At 53.3% G+C, this 17,680-nt stretch overlaps 3 protein-coding genes across 3 annotated transcripts; 2 read left to right on the top strand and 1 right to left on the bottom strand.

Moving 5' to 3' along the window:
* Positions 1–80: 80 nt before the first annotated feature.
* Positions 81–1,532, top strand: M409DRAFT_17938 (uncharacterized protein; the record flags this gene model as incomplete). Its single annotated transcript, XM_033804283.1, has 1 exon — positions 81–1,532. The coding sequence occupies one exon, from the start codon at positions 81–83 to the stop codon at positions 1,530–1,532; it is 1,452 nt and encodes a 483-aa protein (XP_033672590.1).
* A 708-nt stretch (positions 1,533–2,240) lies between these two features.
* On the bottom strand, positions 2,241–2,875 carry M409DRAFT_35731 (uncharacterized protein; the record flags this gene model as incomplete). The annotated part of the gene is made up of 2 exons (XM_033810434.1): positions 2,241–2,573; positions 2,633–2,875. 2 exons carry the CDS (start codon positions 2,873–2,875, stop codon positions 2,241–2,243), a joined length of 576 nt encoding a protein of 191 aa, XP_033672589.1.
* A 220-nt stretch (positions 2,876–3,095) lies between these two features.
* On the top strand, positions 3,096–17,585 carry M409DRAFT_17936 (uncharacterized protein; the record flags this gene model as incomplete). The annotated part of the gene is made up of 2 exons (XM_033804282.1): positions 3,096–10,217; positions 10,278–17,585. 2 exons carry the CDS (start codon positions 3,096–3,098, stop codon positions 17,583–17,585), a joined length of 14,430 nt encoding a protein of 4,809 aa, XP_033672588.1.
* Between the last annotated feature and the right edge of the window lie 95 nt (positions 17,586–17,680).

Raw genomic sequence — 17,680 nt, 5'->3', positions numbered from 1 at the left:
AAGCATTCGTTTAAGAATGCTCCTTGCCCTCTCGTAAACAAAGTCATTATGAATGCCTCAATCACGGGACAGCTCATCCAATGGCGCCGACAGATGCCTTCACGGTAGAAGCAACAGATTCACCCATCGAAGACGCGAGAGACTGGGCTGGCAAGGACGACCCAGACAACCCTCGGAACTACTCACTACTTCGAAAGATCTCATCGACCGCTGCATATAGTGGACTGGCCTTTGTGAGCACTCTTGCGGCGTCGCTGTACAGCTCCGGTATCAACGATGTCAAGGCGACGTTTCATTGTTCTGAAGAGGTCGGCATATTGCCACTTTCACTCTACAATCTTGGGATGGCGTTTGGTCCTCTCATTGGTTCGCCCATGAGTGAGACCGCTGGCCGGAAAGCCGTCGTATTGATCACAACTCCTCTGTTCGCTCTTTTCACTTTGGGAGCTGGGTTCTCTCCAACGGTGGCTGGTCTGATAATTTGTCGCTTCTTGGCAGGAGCAGTGGCGGCTCCAGCTATTGGCAATGCTTCAGCAACTATCACAGACTACACTGCTGGCAGGTACCGAGCGGTCACGATGGGTTTCTACTATACGATACCAACGTTCGGCGCCAACCTTGGTCCTTTGATCGGAGGCTTCATCGTCCAAGCGAAGGGCTGGAGATGGACGCAGTGGACGACCATATTCTTCTTGATCACCTTCTACATTCCAGTTCTGTTCACAAAGGAGACGTACAAGAAGACAATCTTGCAGCGCAGGGCAAACGCGCTGAACATCGAAGGACCACCTACACAGCAGCGCTCATTTCTGGAGTCTGTCCACTACTTCACCACGATCCTCTTCTTGCGACCAGCGCACATGCTCTTCACCGAGCCCATAGTGACGTTTGTCTGCCTATACAGTGGCTTCCTCTTCGGCTTACTTTACGCATTCGTCACAGCTTCGCCATGGATTTACGAGCACTACTATGGATTTGGCACCACTGGCCAGAGCCTGTCATTCATCGGCCTTGTTGTTGGAACGGCCTCAGCTCCCATCCCGCTCTTACTCCTGGATCACTTCATCTACCAGCCCAAGCTGAAGCGCTTCAGGGTGGAGTGTCCAGACGGCGAGCGATTCCCTCCTGAACATCGACTCTACCCAGCCATGATCGCCGCGCCGCTGATGCCAGTCTTCCTCTTCATCTTTGCATGGACCGTCAGACCCGAGATACCATGGATCGTACCCATCATCTTTCAAGGGCTCACAATGACTTCTTCTGTGGTCATCTACGCCCCTTCCAACCTCTTCATGATGGATGCATATGGCCCTTTGTATGGTGCATCTGCTGCGGGCGCTGCCATGCTCAGTAGATACACTCTGAGTGCGGTCTTTCCACTCTTCTCGCTGCAGATGTACAAGGCATTGGGGGTCGGGTGGGCGACTAGTATCTTGGCATTCTGTACTGTGTTGATGGCGCCCATACCTTGGCTTTTCTGGCGGTTTGGGGAAAAGCTTCGGGCGAGGACGAAGTATGAAACGAGTGCCTAGATAGCGACGGTCAGAAATAGTCAGCAAATATGAAGTGAGATCAGGCCAAACACGCACATATGCCACAGGTGACGCGACGGGCCGCGGGCGGTGATGGAATATCTGAGATGTGAAACCAGCTGGTATGACTTTGATGTTGGTATCGGAATAACAAGTGCAGGTAGGAAGGACGAGCACGACATCGACAGGATCAAGCGAAGGCAGCACGTGCCTCCAAAATCATTTGAAGGTATATATGTTGCTTCAAATCCTTAATCAGCGTATCAAAAGAATCACGGTGATTCTCTGTCAAATGCTCAGATGGTCTAGCGGTGATGTCAAGAGATTGGCGGATTCAGTTCCGAAGGCTCGACGACTAGCTATTCCTAGCACACAGTTCGAATGAGGAGGATGGGTAGGCGAAAAAAGTAAAATCATTAGGTTGATTTTCTCTAGGACTCTTCGGCAGAGAGTTCTAGTTCTTTTGCATTTTTGGTAGAGGGCGAGGGTTCGAGTCCTGACCCCTCCTGCTTCTTTTGCGTCGAATTTGGACTTTGGAGGGGAATGATTTGTTGTTGATGCATCGATGCGGAAACTTGGTGTCGACCATCTTTTGCCCTTTATGGAACTTTGAACGCCTTTCCATACTGTACATTGATATCTTCCATGTACTGACCGTCGCTACGCCAGCGCCATGCATGCCCCGTTCCTGCTTTCCATACACACTTCTTACTCCATCTTAACAACCGCACCCAACCCCTTCAGGGTCTCAATGATCTTCTCCGCCTCCTCCTTCGGCACACCCTCCTTCATCAACTTCGGCGCCGCCTCCACAAACTTCTTGCTATCCACCAAGCTCAGTCCCAACATGCTCTTGACCTCCTTGATGACCTTGGGCTTCGCCGCGGCGTCGAAGGATTCGAGTTTGAGGTTGAAGAGCGTCTTCTCTTCTTGCTTGGGGGCGGCTTCTTCGGGCTCTTCTACTGCAGCCGGTGCAGCTGCTTGCGCTGGGCCTGCGGCGGCGAAACCACCGATTGGCATGTCGGGGATGTTGAGGCGGGACTTTTGAGGATGGGTTAGGAGATGTCTTCAGCAATCATGGGGAGTAGTGAATATGATACCTTCAACGATGATACAAGATCCGCAGTCTCAAGAAGGGTCAATTGACTGATCTGATCTACAATGCCCGAGATCTTGGGATTCGTGTTGCTCGGTGCTGCCGCCTCGGTTGACTGCCATCTCCTCGATTCTTGCTGTCTCCTCCGTGCTGGTGCTGTGGCTGCTGCGAATCGGAGCGTGTTGACCTGTGAGGAGCGGAGGCATTGAGCGCATCGTCGCGCGGCGTATTGAGGAGCGAGCGACATGACGGCGGTGTTGATTGAATGAAAGGGAGAAGTCCCAGTTGACGGCTCTTGGGTCTGGTCGTGTGCTTGAGGTCTAAGTGGAGCGGCCGTCGGGGGTTCTGATTGGCTGTGAGGGCGCAAGCGAAAACTTCATGTCTCGATTCGAGACGAACTTCTTTTACTTTTCCACAACCCATACTGGCATTCGCCAGGTAATACGAAACCTCGCCGGCGGAAAGTCATGGAGTGCGTGTGGGACGCATCATTGCTGCGCCTGGGCGAGCAGCTCCCGCCGGAATTGCTGCAAATCATTCAAAACGGCAGCAACGAGCGATATCTGGAGGCTATCACCGAAGCATCACTCGATCCACGATACACATACACGCTCCTGGTTCACTGCGCAGATCTTTTCCCGCACATTTGCGCGAGTCTTCGCATTCAGGGCTCATTCGCTGCCTGTCTGGCCACACTGGGTCGAGTCGTACCTCATGCGTCTCACCTCGCAACGTTCGCGATTCGACTGCTGGAGAACGAGACATATGCCTTAAATTCTTCATCGGATGACGATGACGACCTCCAGTACTTACTGGGCCTGTTGCGTCTGTTGCGGTTCAATGCACGAATATTTCGCAAGTTCGTCAGATCCCATGAGCTGGTAACATGGCTCGGGAGAACAAGCAGACCTGCTACCTACTTGATCATTCGAATCCTCCAAATCGACCTTGAGGCAGCAGATCATTGGCTGGAATCGACTATCAAGCGGTATTTGGGCGAAGACACTTCTGACGGTCACATCGATGGAACTTGGGATGAGCAGATCATTGACTATCGATTCCTTTCTCTCTGGGAGCAGGATCGATATGAAAATGTCCACAACGCCATGGCTGAGGTCAGGCAATCTTCATCTGGTTCCAATCCGTCTCTTGGCAGTATACGAAACATTCTGCGCGACGTTTTCCACCCGTCAACATCACTTCTTGCCGGCGTCTTACTACCTCGGGTAGATGAGCGTCAGACGCCTGGGCCTGGACAACTCGTCGAGACCGATACTGTCAGAAGTAATCTGGCGTCCGTGGCTACTGCTCTGAAGTCGACCAGTCCTACTCTACTTCTGGGCTTGGCTGGTTCTGGAAAGTCGCTTCTCATACAGCATGTAGCTCGAGCTCTGGGCAAGCTCGACAAGATGGTCACACTTCACCTCAACGAGCAGAGTGATGCAAAGCTGCTTCTGGGTGTTTACACAACCGGAGATACTCCAGGCTCATTCATATGGAAACCTGGTGTGCTTACGACCGCAATCCAAGAAGGACGATGGGTTTTTATAGAGGATCTTGATCGCGCGCCAAACGAAGTCCTGGGAACGCTCCTCCCAATCATCGAAAAGCGGCAACTTCTCATTCCAAACCGCAAGGAAACCGTATTTGCTGCTGAGGGCTTCCGCATCATTGCAACTGTTCGGACAACCGTCAACCATAGGGGTGAAGAAACGAAACCCTTGACGCACATGGTCGGTTACCGCCACTGGAACCCGATCTCAATCAACATGCCGACAGTCGTAGAACAAGCAACAATTGCGCGATCTCTCTTCCCGAAGCTTGAAAGGCTGATGCCTCAATTCATTGCGGTATACGAGCGATTGTCTGCGGCGCGGCAGACTTCCATGGCCCAGAGCAAGACAGGTGTCGCCCGCGCAATCACTCCGCGGGATCTTCTCAAATGGTGTCGGCGAGTCTCGTTGCTCCTGGACGGCCGTTCATCATTCACGAGCCATGATGAAGACGCGATCTATCTCGAGGCATTGGACTGCTTTGTGGGCGCTCTTCCCAGTGATTCACTGCGGACAGATCTTGCCGGGATCGCCGCCGAGGAGCTAAGAATAGACCCGCAGCGACGTGACTACCTGCTCTCTGCACGCGAAGTTCAGTATGAGGCGGACAAGGCCAAAATTGTTATTGGCCGCTACTCCTTACCCAAGTCCCGAGTTGGCAAGGTTGCTGAGAGCTCCTTTTCGACCAATCCACATACAACGCGAATGCTGGAGCGAGTTACATCTGCTGTTTTGAATCGCGAGCCTCTTTTGCTGGTTGGTGAGACTGGTGTTGGCAAGACTACAGCAGTCCAGCACCTGGCGAATCATCTTGGCAAGAAGCTTGTTCCGTTCAACCTGTCACAGCAAAGCGAAGCTGGCGACTTACTGGGAGGATTCAAGCCCGTCAATGCCCGAACCCTCATGGTACCGATGAAAGATGAGTTTGACGATCTATTCACGGAAGGATTCAGCTCGTCGAAGAATAAGCAGTTCCTCGAACTTCTTGGCAAGCAGATGGCGAGGAGCAACTGGAAGTCCGTCTGCAAACTTTTCAGGCAAGCATTGGGTATGGTCGACCAACAGCGCGCAGTATCGCCTTCGAGACAGGGCGAGGCTCCGGCCAAGAAGCGCAAGATCGATAGCAAGCGGCCAATCAACTTCACTCGCTGGGATGCGTTCGCTCAGCAACTAGAGAATATTGAGCGGAAATTGTCGAGTGGAAGTGATGCCTTTGCGTTTACTTTCGTGGAAGGCAACATCGTCAAGGCTCTTCGTAACGGCGACTGGGCACTTTTGGATGAGATCAACCTGGCGTCCCCAGATACCCTAGAATCCATTGCGGACCTGTTGGATCCTCAATCGCCGTCACTCTTGTTGACAGAAGCCGGCAACATCGAGCGAGTCGAAGCGCATCCCGAATTTCGTGTCTTTGCTGCCATGAACCCAGCTACTGATGTTGGCAAGAAAGACTTGCCGCCTGGCATCCGTTCGCGCTTCACAGAGTTGTATGTTGAGAGCCCTGATAAAGACCTCAAGAGCTTGCAGAGCATTGTGCGCGCATACCTTCGCCAGGAGGCCGTATCAGATGCGGCCATCGCGTCTGATGTCAGTCACCTTTACCAGAAAATCATCGCCTTGGCAGAACAGAACAAGCTAGTTGATGGTGCTGGACAACGACCCCATTTTTCTCTAAGGACTTTGACAAGGACTCTGAGCTATGCCAAGAACATTCAGCAGATGTGCAGCTTGCGGAGAGCTCTGTATGAAGGCTTTCACATGAGCTTCATGACATTCCTCGATACTGAATCTGCGAGCCTTGTCCAGCCTTTAATCGAGCAACATCTGTTCGGGAAGCGGGTAAATGTGCGAGCAGAGCTGCAAAAAGGACTACGCAAGCCGAGTGACGGTCGCTCACACGCTCAAGGATATCCCGGCAGTAAGCACTGGATACGTCAAGGCAAGGAGGCACTTCAAGAACAGTCGCACTACATCATCACACCCTTTGTACAAAGCAATCTGGAGAACCTAGTCAGAGCAGCGAGTACCAGGCAATTCCCTGTCCTCATCCAGGGACCGACATCGAGCGGAAAGACCAGCATGATTGAGTATCTCGCAAAGCGTACGGGCCACGTCTTCACGCGAATAAACAACCACGAGCACACAGACTTGCAAGAATACCTGGGCACCTACGTTTCTGGCACTGATGGACGACTACAATTCCAAGAGGGCGTACTTGTCAAAGCATTGCGTGAAGGTCATTGGATTGTACTCGATGAGCTCAATCTGGCTCCGACGGATGTGCTCGAAGCACTGAATCGTTTGCTGGATGACAACCGAGAGCTGCTGGTGCCAGAGACTCAAGAAGTCATTCGACCGCATTCTGACTTCATGCTTTTCGCGACTCAAAATCCCGCTGGGCTCTATGGTGGTCGGAAGACACTTTCACGCGCCTTCCGCAACCGCTTCCTCGAGCTGCATTTCGATGACATCCCGGTCAATGAGCTCCAAGAGATCTTGCACCGTCGGACGCAGTTGCCAGAGTCACGTTGCAAGCGAATAGTGACTGTGTATCGGGAGCTATCAGTTTTACGGCAAGAGAACCGGCTCTTCGAGCAGAAGAGCTTTGCAACATTGCGAGATCTGTTCAGATGGGCGTTGCGCCCAAATGACACCATTGAGCAATTGGCGGCCAACGGCTTCATGTTACTTTGTGAACGCGTGCGTAAGCCTGAAGAGCGGTTTGCTCTGAAGTCTGTCATCGAAAAGGTCATGAGCGAGAAAGGCCCTCGCGTGCGCCTAGACGAAGATGTTCTGTACGCCCAGAATTCCTCGGAGATCCAACAACATCGGCAAGAGGCGAATGACCGGAGTGTGGTCTGGACCAGGGCGATGCGCCGCCTGTACGTTTTGGTCTCGAGAGCGATCGCAAACAACGAGCCTGTGCTCCTGGTTGGTGAGACCGGGTGCGGTAAAACCACAGTATGTCAAATGCTTTCGGATGCTTTGAAGAAGGACCTGCATACAGTAAACGCGTATCAGAACACGGAAACGAGCGACCTGATAGGGTCGCAGCGTCCTGTTCGCAACCGTGCAGCTATTGAAGCGGAACTGAGGCAAAAGCTGCTGGCCTCGCCTGCTCTTACGACCTTGAGCGATTCGCAGTCACAACCAACAGATACCCTTCTGAAGGAGTACGAATCAGCGGTCACTGGTCTGGACAAGGATGAAAAGGCTGCATGGCTGCAAAGCCCTGGCCACGCAGACATTACAGCCGCACAAGTGCGCTTCAAGGCGCTGTTCGAGTGGGTTGACGGAAGTCTCGTGAATGCGATGAAGACCGGCGATTTCTTTCTACTTGATGAGATCTCTCTTGCTGATGATTCCGTGCTCGAGAGGATCAACAGCGTACTGGAATCGCAGCGAACGATCATGTTGGCGGAGAAGGGCAGCCTGGACTCGTTCGTCAGTGCTTCACCAGGCTTTCAGTTGTTCGCAACGATGAATCCTGGTGGCGACTATGGCAAGCGGGAGCTATCACCTGCACTTCGAAATCGTTTCACGGAGATATGGGTGCCTTCGCTCTCGGACATGGACGATGTGCTGCAGATCGTTCGAGCCAAGCTCGTTCAAGACGCCCACACGTTTGCGTCGTCGATGGTCGCTTTCGCTGCTTGGTTCAAGTCACGATTTGATACGTCAGCAAGCTCGTCCGTTTCGATTCGAGATACGCTTGCCTGGGTTGAGTTTGTCAATGCATTCGCGCAGCAGGACGTCACTGCAGCCGTAGTGCATGGCGCGGCAATGGTTTACATCGACACTCTGGGAGCGAACCCGGCGGGCTTAATGTCAATCAACATTCAAGGCATACAACATGAGCGTGCTGCTTGTGTTGATGAGCTCTGCCGTTTGTCGAAGGTGGACGCCAAAGCCATATACAGCCAATCTTTCGAGGCTGTTACCACTGGACAGGCCTTCGCGATCGGTCCATTCAAGGTTCCTCGAACGCAGAATGCCACAGCCACGTCCGTCGGCTTCACTTTCGAGCCGCCCACTACCCGATCTAACGCTATGCGTGTCTTGAGAGCACTTCAACTCCGCAAGCCCATTCTACTCGAGGGCAGCCCAGGTGTTGGCAAGACTGCTCTGGTCACGGCCGTTGCTGGTGCGGCTGGGATGCCATTGACGCGCATCAATTTGTCTGATCAAACGGACCTGCTCGATCTATTTGGATCTGATGCACCAGTTGAAGGAGCACAAACCGGTACCTTTGTATGGCGAGATGCCCCGTTCTTGCGTGCCATGAAGAACGGAGAGTGGGTACTTCTTGATGAGATGAACCTGGCCTCGCAGTCTGTCCTTGAGGGTCTCAATGCTTGTCTTGACCACCGAGGAGAAGTATTTGTCCCCGAGCTCGGCCAGACGTTTGCGAGACACCCCAATTTCCGCCTCTTCGCAGCTCAGAATCCACATCATCAGGGAGGTGGTCGAAAGGGTCTGCCGTCGTCCTTCGTCAACCGCTTCACAGTTGTGTATGCGGACTCTTTCAAGAAAGAGGACCTGATGCTGATCTCTCGGCGAATATTTCCAGGTCTTCGAGTGGACTACATCGCGAAGACTGTGTCCTTCGTCACCAAGCTCAACGAGGAAGTCGCAGAGCAGCGCAGATTTGGCTCGACCGGCGGGCCATGGGAATTCAACTTGCGTGATATTGCTCGTTGGCTGGATCTTGCTTCTGCTCGTGAGACTCTGCTACGAGCCGGCACTCCTCGTGATTTCGCCACGATGCTCTGCGGCCAGCGTTTCCGATCCGTGAAAGACAGATCCTGCGTCACTACACTTTTTGGCTCTATCTTCGACGAGTCGACAGCCGTAGCGGATCTTTTCTGTGGCGTAACAACTCAAACGTTGCAAGTTGGACTGGCCTTACTGCCGAGGGGTGAGCACTGGTCAGCGACAGGCTCTTTACCGCAAGATTACTCTGGCCGTGCTCCAAAGCACTGGCGAGCTCTTCAGTCAATGATGCTGTCTATTCAGCGAGGCTGGCCAGTCGTTCTTGCCGGACCTCCTGGTGTTGGAAAGACCACCATGATCGCGCATCTTGCCGCTTGCACCGGCGCCGATGTCGTAACTCTCGGAATGAGCTCAGAGACTGACGCGCTGGACTTGATTGGTGGTTATGAACAATTTGATCCCAATCGGCAATCAACGCAAGCATACATTGCTGTTCGAGCGCGGTTGGAGGCTCTAAGCAAGACATGTATTGCCCAAGGATCACTGGAAGCTGCTCTGAGCCAGCTTGACTCCCTGCAACAGCTGAAATCTTCACCACGCGGCACCGCATGGCTCGGCAAAATCGATCAGTCCCTACCTCCAGAGACCATGTCATCATTGGGACCACTACTGGAAGTACTGCAACGCGGCAACCAAAGCATTGACAAGGCTCGTTTTGAATGGATCGATGGGCCTCTCATCGATGCTCTACGTCAGGGCAAGTGGTTGGTTCTTGATAATGCTAACCTTTGCAGTCCCTCGGTGCTCGACCGTCTGAATTCGCTCCTGGAGCCAAATGGTTCGCTCATCGTGAACGAACATTGTGGTGAGGATGGCGCACCGCGAGTCATCCAACCACACGCCAACTTTCGGATCTTCCTCACTGTCGACCCACGGCTAGGAGAGCTCTCCCGAGCTATGCGAAATCGTGCTGTCGAGTTATACCTCGATCCAACAAGTCCTGAAGTCGATTCTTCAACAGACGGCTTATTTGTTGAATCGGCGATGGCACGACTCTCTGCATTGAGCGCTGCTGGCCTTGCACAACGGAAGCTGAGCAAAGACAGCGCCGCAAGAATCGCCGCAGACCATTTTGCATTAGACGATCGAGTGCTTACAACAAGGCTGCTGCGCCAGCTGAACTCCGGTCTATTGCAGTCTCCCGCACAGGAGACAATGGCCCTCGACTTCGAAGACCACACATTGCCCGAGTCTCAACTCCGCGCATACTACAGTGACATCTCAAGCCAAACGCAGGAGCCTGCTGACTTTGCTTGTGTCCAGGTCAGTCGCCCTGCAACTTATCATGTAAGTATCATAGCTGACGGTAAGGCCTTTCTCCAGACACTTCATCCCCTCAATAACCAACCTCTTGTGCAACAATCTCATCAATCTCTCTCGCGCGCAATGACGATGGCAGCTCGGCACGATCTCGGTACTGAATTCCACGCCGTGGTAAGAATCTTGGCTACACTGAAAGCCGATCGCAAGACCTCTGAAAAGCTCACGCGGTTCTGGCGATTTGTCAAACAGCACGTCAAAGGTGCGGGTGGAAGCACATCACAATGGGTGCCTGTCGAGAGCATTTTGCACTACACACAGGCATGGATCCAAGACGTCACCGCTACATCTACGATTGCCCTTGCTAAAACCAAGACTGCTCTTCGAGGCTTGTTGGCCTTCGTTGAGACGCTGCTGCGAGTCCTTACCTCAGAGTCCCTGGAGCTCGCATCGTTCACTGCCTGCGTGCTGGTCGGCCAAGCTATGGTCACACAAAGCACCTCACTGCAGGGGAATGCTCAATATCTCGGCCAGATTCAGACGGCCATCTCTGATCTCGTTCCAAAGTCATATGGCAACACCGGCTCTGGATTCGTGTCACTGTGGAAGACGTTGAGGATTCCAATGCCTGCGACAATGGATCAGCTCCAGGCGCTTCTCGACTTCGAATCAGTGGTCGACCGCTTCGACCGGATGCTCTCAACCTCTCGACTGTCGTTGCAGCGTCTGGTGGAATTGCGGATCGCGTTTCAGCAAGCTCTCAGCGTCGGTGTCAGCGCTGCTTCAAATCTGAAATCCCTCGCAGAAAAGTTGGTTGCATCGACTCCGGAGATTAACCAGAAGGTCGACGAGGAGAAAGTGCTGCTCATCACACCGCACTTTGTGCAGAGCTTCGAGTCCATGTGCCAACAATTCGCAGTCTTGTCTCTTGAGGCACCATGCATGACTCAGAGGGATGCGGTGCAGCTGGAGGTGTTAGCTCTGCGAAAGACGAGCCACGGACTGTATGGCGATCGTTCAAATTCAGCACAATCGAAGTTACGTCTCCTCGGGCTGAGTGTGCCTACACAGCAACCAGAGGCTGAGGAGAAGTCTGGCCCTGAAGACATCTGCCAGAGTGTCCTCCATTGCTTGAAGACTGTTGAGGACGTCAGCCTGCAGCGAATGTCACTATTCGAGGAGGAAAGCAGAGCTCTCGGGCATGTCGTTGCTTCAAAGGCGCATTGGATGCAAGCTGACACCTTGTCTACACTGGATCGTTGCCTGAGGGATCTTGTTCGCGTCATCCTGGAGAGCCTACTTGAAGGTGGAGATACATCAGCTATGCATGGACATGCTCGCGTCCTGCTTCAGAGCCTACAGGACAACACCGATGTTCAGCAACCACAATCGGAGAGGATTGAAGCGACTGAGCGGTTACCCCTAGGACTGCTGCAGAACGTCGTTCGATACCTGCAAACAAATTCTGGCAAACCTGAGGCAGCAGCTAGCGCCTGGACATGCTTTGCTATCGCCTGCCTTGACATTTTTATCCCGGCTTTGGCCTTCGATCCCGTCCAGGAGGCTGAGTTTAGAAGGACAGTCTACTTCAAAGCCAAGGACGGTCTGCAATCGACGTTGGCAGCTCTAAAAGCTTTCCGAGAAGCCTGGACCGGAGATCACGACTCGCTCAGGGCACGTCTGATTGAAGAAGACATTGCCGCATTAGGGTCTGAGCCCAATGTAATAGCCATCTGCAGACCTGAGACCTCTGAGCTTTCACAACTTTTCGGGGAGTTCCAAGCTTTGTTGAGGAGCTTGCAACCTTTGAAGACAAGCATCGCGGGAGCCCTGGACTTCAGCGCCTGGAACAATGTTCTTGTGACGAGGACGAGACTATCCACGCAGTACCGAGCGTACGCAGATCTGACGAGCCCTGTGGTTGGATTCATTGACTGCCTGGCTGTCGCTCGGCGTCTTGCTCGGCGTGCTGAGAAGGATCAGATTCAATCCCAGTTCACCTCAAGTGCATCTGTCACACCTTTTGCCGGTGCTGCCCTAGACGACTTCCTACCCGAGAAGAAATTTATCGACTTGCAGCAGGCATCGACGTCAAGAGAAGCGCGACTGTTCTGGCTCTCGGCTCTTGCGGTACGTTCGACTGTCGTCCCAACAGCGCGATCATCCCAAGATCTTCGTTCTGCTATTACCCACACTTTCCGAAGCTTTTACGAGGCATGGAAAGTTGAGCTCAGCCGCGAGCAGCGCCATGCGGCTGCGAAGTCCAGCTTGTTCAAATATCGAGGCGGCGATGACGATCAGGATGAGGTCGACCAGCAAGAGCTTGACGAGCTGTTTCCTGACCACGAGACTACTCCGACCCGGAGTCAGGACCATGATATCCAGGATCTTGCACCCCGAATGACTGAGCTGTATCACGCGATACACTCCCCAGACAAAGCTGAAGCGAACGCTTTCCTGCCACTCTTGAAGGAGTGGGCGACATTGTATGGTCATTCTTCGCAATCCCACAAGATCCCAGCCGTCTTGTCTGCCCTTCATGGCCTCTCGACCAAGCTATTCTCGAATCACGCCCCTTCGCGTACGGCCAACATCTACAAAGACGCCAACATCGCTCAAAGCAGGACACTTGTGGCACTGATGAACAAGCTCCAGTCTCGCTTCAATTCTATCCATGATGCATGGCCCGAGCATGCGACACCCATTGAAGTTCTGCGTGGTTGCGATGACATCCTCTCTCTTGGTCACGCAGAACCTCTTGTTCGATATCTGCCATCGGTCGAGAAGCTTCATGCGACAATCAATGAATGGCAGAAAGTCGCTAGCACCGAGTTCTCGGCGAACAATCTGCTCGAAGAGACAACCAGTCTCATCATCGCTTGGAGACAACTCGAGCTGTCCACGTGGGCAGGAATGTTCAATGTCGAAGATGAGAACTGCAAAGCAAGCGCTGCCTCTTGGTGGTACATTGCATACGAGACAATTATTGGTGCGTCTGAGGAGTTGCAGGGCATGGCAGAGGAAGTTCAGAAGTTTTCCTCTCAACTGGTCGAAACGCTCGGTGGCTTCCTGGCCAATTGTGGTCTGGGCGAGTACTCAATCCGCCTCAGCATGCTGGCCGACTTCGAGGCTGCCTTGGCGACGCAAGACGGCACGGACGTCATTCGTGGTGCTCTGAGCAGTCTGATCTCCTTCTACTCCCGGTTCCAACCAGCGATCACCGAACAGCTGCACAAGAAGCGTGCGGAGCTGGAGAAGGCCATCAAGAACGTGATCCAGGTTGCAAGCTGGAAAGACCGAAACATCGAGACATTGAAGAACAGTGCGAAGGCATCGCACAAGAAGTTGTTCCGTACCGTCAAGAAGTACCGTCAGTTGCTCAGTGAGCCAGTCGGACCCATATTGCAGGCTGAGTTCCCGAAGGCAGTCATTGCCCCTGAGAGCGGGACGTTGACTCAGCTTCTACCGAGTCTCATCGCAGAAACGAACAGTGAATCGACCGTACATTCTGTACTGGCAGCCCAATTTTCCGACATGCAGCAGAACATCCGTGAGATTCAGAACACAGCCAATTCATTCAATTCACCTGCAGCCACCACCAAGAAGATACAGAATTTCCTCCAGGACTTAGACGAAGAGAGCACCGAACTTCGCAAAGCGACTCCCAGTACGGCTACAGAAGAGAACAAGACCCTCGTGCAGCATCTAAAGACAAGGAAGCGGCGCCTGCTAGCTGACGTCCTCCGTGACGTTCGACTCATGGGCTTCCAAACCAACATCAGTGAAGATGTTCTGGCTCAACAATCGTCATTGCATCTTGTGCTGGCAAAATCTGCGCCTCTTGGCGACGTCACGGCCGACGAAACGTTCCACCGATTCCTGTATGTCATGCAGTCTGTGAGGGAGAACGCCGGCAAGCACTCGGAGGACCTGACGCCTGCTGAGATTGCTCGCTCTAAAACTCTGCTAGAAAGCATGCTTCAAGTATCGCTTGAGCAGCGACAGTGCCTGCAACGATACTTCAAGGACTTCACGTCGCTCAAGACAACAATGCAGCAGCTCGCTGCTCTGGCCAACAGCGAATCGCCTGGTGTCCGACCAGACTTGGAGAGACCTTTGCTTTTCTTGCAGACTGAGGTTACAGCTGTTCGAAGCGCGCTGCAAACAGCTATTCGCTGCATCGATATCCAGGCTGAGCTTTCAGGATCGGTCTACTCAACTGTCGCCGATGCCCTCATTCAGGAAGCCTCTCGATTGGACCGCATCGAAACTAACCTGGCGAACCTTCCGCCAATCCCTGTTTTCATCGACAATGCCCGAGTGCGAGAGCTGGAGGCACATTTCACATCTTCGAAGAACCTCCTTAGAGCAGTGGCCACCGATAGCATCCAGAAAAACCCCGAGCTCGAACCTGTACTCAGCCAGCTCCTTAATTGGATCCAGCATCCCACTCCGTCTCCGACGCAGGCCAATGGAGTTTCTGCTACATCGGACGAAACCTGGGTGCAAAAGTTCGTGGGCCTCCTCCAGCAGACTGGGGAGCAGGTCAAGAGTCTCAATTTCAGCCATGCGAGTGGAAAAGACAAGAAGGCGTGGCTTCTCGCAGAACAGAAATCCACCAATTCGGCCATTGCATCTATGAGACTGGACTGCATCTCAGATACGTTAGGCAAAGCACTGGAGCGTCTTCACATGGATGTTCACAGCAACGATAAGCTTGCTCACATTGCAGCTTCGGCGCGCGAGACTTATCCCATACTGCAAGCGTATGCCGACGTTACAGGACGACTGATATCCGAGATGTGCGACCTGCACACCATGACGTGTCGGATGGCTCATCGACTTGCACTTTCATTTGTACAATTGGCCAAAGAAGGATTCTGTCAACCTCCTGAAAAGGCGCAAGGTGACCAGAAGGAGTCCGGTCAAGTTGAGAGTGGTACCGGTCTGGGCAATGGAGAAGGTGCTGAGGACATCAGCAAAGATGTCGGTGACGATGAGGACTTGGGAGACTTGGCTCAAGATGCAAATTCGAAGGAGAAGGAAGAAGAGACGCAAGCTGAGAAGGATGCAGTCGATATGGCGGATGAAGAGCTTGAGGGCGAGTTTGATGAGAGCACCGATGCTGACGAGGAAGAAGGGGGAGATGAAGACGGCCAGGAAGATGCTGAGGTTGATGAAGAGGCCGGAAAAGTCGACGAAAAGGATGGTGCTACTGATGAGAAGACATGGGACGACGGCAAGGCAGAAGAGGCTGAGAAAGAAGCCGACAAGGGCAAAGGAACTCGCAGCGAGGATGTTTCTGCTGCTCAAGACGGCGCAAATGAGGAGGATGAGCAGGAGGCCGAGGATGGCGAGCAAGGTGATGATGATGCTGAGATGGGCGCAGAAGTGGAAGATGAGGGTGAGGCTCAGGCGCCTGAACAGGCGGATCCTCATCTACAGGACGAACAGAATCTGGACTTGCCTGAGGACATGAACATGGACGGTGGCAAAGCTGAAGACGAGGACATGGATTCTGGAGATGATTTGGGGGATGCCTTTAGCGAGGCAGATGCCGACGCAGATGTTGACGCTACATCGCCTGACGCCAAAGACGCCGAGATGCAGGACGGGGAAGAAGAGGATCGAGGGGAAGAAAATGGAGAAGCCGTTGACCTGGACAAAGAGGAGGCAGATGAGGCCGCCGAACAGGACGGTGAGGATGCGAACTCCGACGTCAATATGCTGGACATGCCAGATAACCACGACGAGCCTGACGATGGCCTCACGACGGCTGACGCCGGACAAGGCAATGAAGAAGACAAAGCTGCCAAATCCAGTGGTGCGCTTTCGAACGAGCAAGAAATGCAAGACGAGAACGATGCCGAACAAGACAATGGACAGCCTGGCACTGCGGAGGGTCAAAAGCGATCGGAACAGAACGATGCGTCTGGTCAGGTGGAAGTCGGGGCTGACGAACAGGAAGCGCAGCCGTTCCAACAGCTGGGTGACCTTCTGAAGCAGTGGTATGAGCAACATCGAGACATCGAGGCGGCGAAGCAAGACAATGAAGCCGAGCCTGAGTCTCAACAGCAGATGGACATGCAAGATACTCGCTTTGAGCATACGGAGGATGTCGATGCTGAAATGCAAGCGATAGGTGCTGCGTCAGCGGATCAGTCCAGGGCGCTCGACAATCAGAATGCTGTCCCCATCGATAACGAGGAGCCTGAGCCGACCGAGAAGCTTGACAATGCTCTGCCACCTGATCCTGAAGACCAACCAGCGGACGACAATGTGGAGGCTGGCGGTGCGACCGATAGGGGCACCGAAGCTGCATCAAAGCCCGACAAAGCAATGATCGGAGCACCGAACAATCATGATATGGACATCGAGGATGTTCCACGCTCAGAGTCTCCTCAGACCGACATGGAAGACGTCGACGAGCAGCTGACCAACACTCACTTGTCACTGCAGCAGCCAAACTTGATGTCTCTCGAAGACGCGCGCCATCTCTGGACAGAGCACGAAAGCAGGACACGCAATATGGCCGTGGTCCTGACCGAGCATCTGCGCCTGATCCTGCAACCAACGCAAGCCACCAAGATGCGTGGTGACTTCCGCACGGGCAAGAGACTGAACATCAAGAAGATCATTCCTTACATCGCTTCGTCCTACAAGCGCGACAAGATCTGGATGCGGCGATCGATACCCAGCAAGCGCTCCTACCAAATCATGTTGGCGATTGACGATTCCGAGTCGATGAACGAGAGTGAGCGGAAGGGCCTCGCCTTCGATACATTGGCACTCGTCGCCAAGAGCATGTCCATGCTGGAAGTCGGCGAACTATGCATCATCGGCTTTGGCGAGACAATCAATGTCAACCACGACTTCAGCGCACCATTCACGTCAGAAGCCGGCGCCGAAGTCTTCAAGCAATTCAGCTTCTCGCAAACGAAGACCGACGTCCGTCGCCTCCTCGAGAAGTCCATCGACCTCTTCCGCACAGCACGTCTCAAAGCCACCGGCTCAGCAAGCGATCTCTGGCAACTCCAACTCATCATTTCCGACGGCCTCTGTGAAGACCATCCATCCATCCGCCAGCTCGTCCGTCAAGCACACGAAGAGCAGATCATGGTCGTCTTCATCGTCGTTGATGCCACAGCCGAAGAGACGAAAGCAGTCGGACCGAAGCAGAGTATCGTCGATCTTCAGCGGGTGGAGTTTACGAAGGACGCTACCGGGGAGCCGCAGATCAATATGATCAAGTATTTGGACACGTTCCCGTTCAAGTATTATCTGATTGTGAGGGATGTTGTGGAGTTGCCTGGGGTTTTGGCCGGGGCGTTGAGGCAGTGGTTTTCCGAGGTTGTTGAGTCGGGTGGGTAGATAGAGCATTGAGAAAAGGGTGATGTATATTTCTGTATGGTTTCACTTTGTACATGTTACTCACTATTTCATCTTTGAGGCCACCTATCTCGAGG

Source organism: Zasmidium cellare (assembly GCF_010093935.1).
Source record: "Zasmidium cellare ATCC 36951 unplaced genomic scaffold M409scaffold_4, whole genome shotgun sequence".
NCBI classification, from domain to species: Eukaryota; Fungi; Ascomycota; class Dothideomycetes; order Mycosphaerellales; family Mycosphaerellaceae; genus Zasmidium; species Zasmidium cellare.
This window is presented reverse-complemented; position numbering and strand designations above follow the sequence as displayed.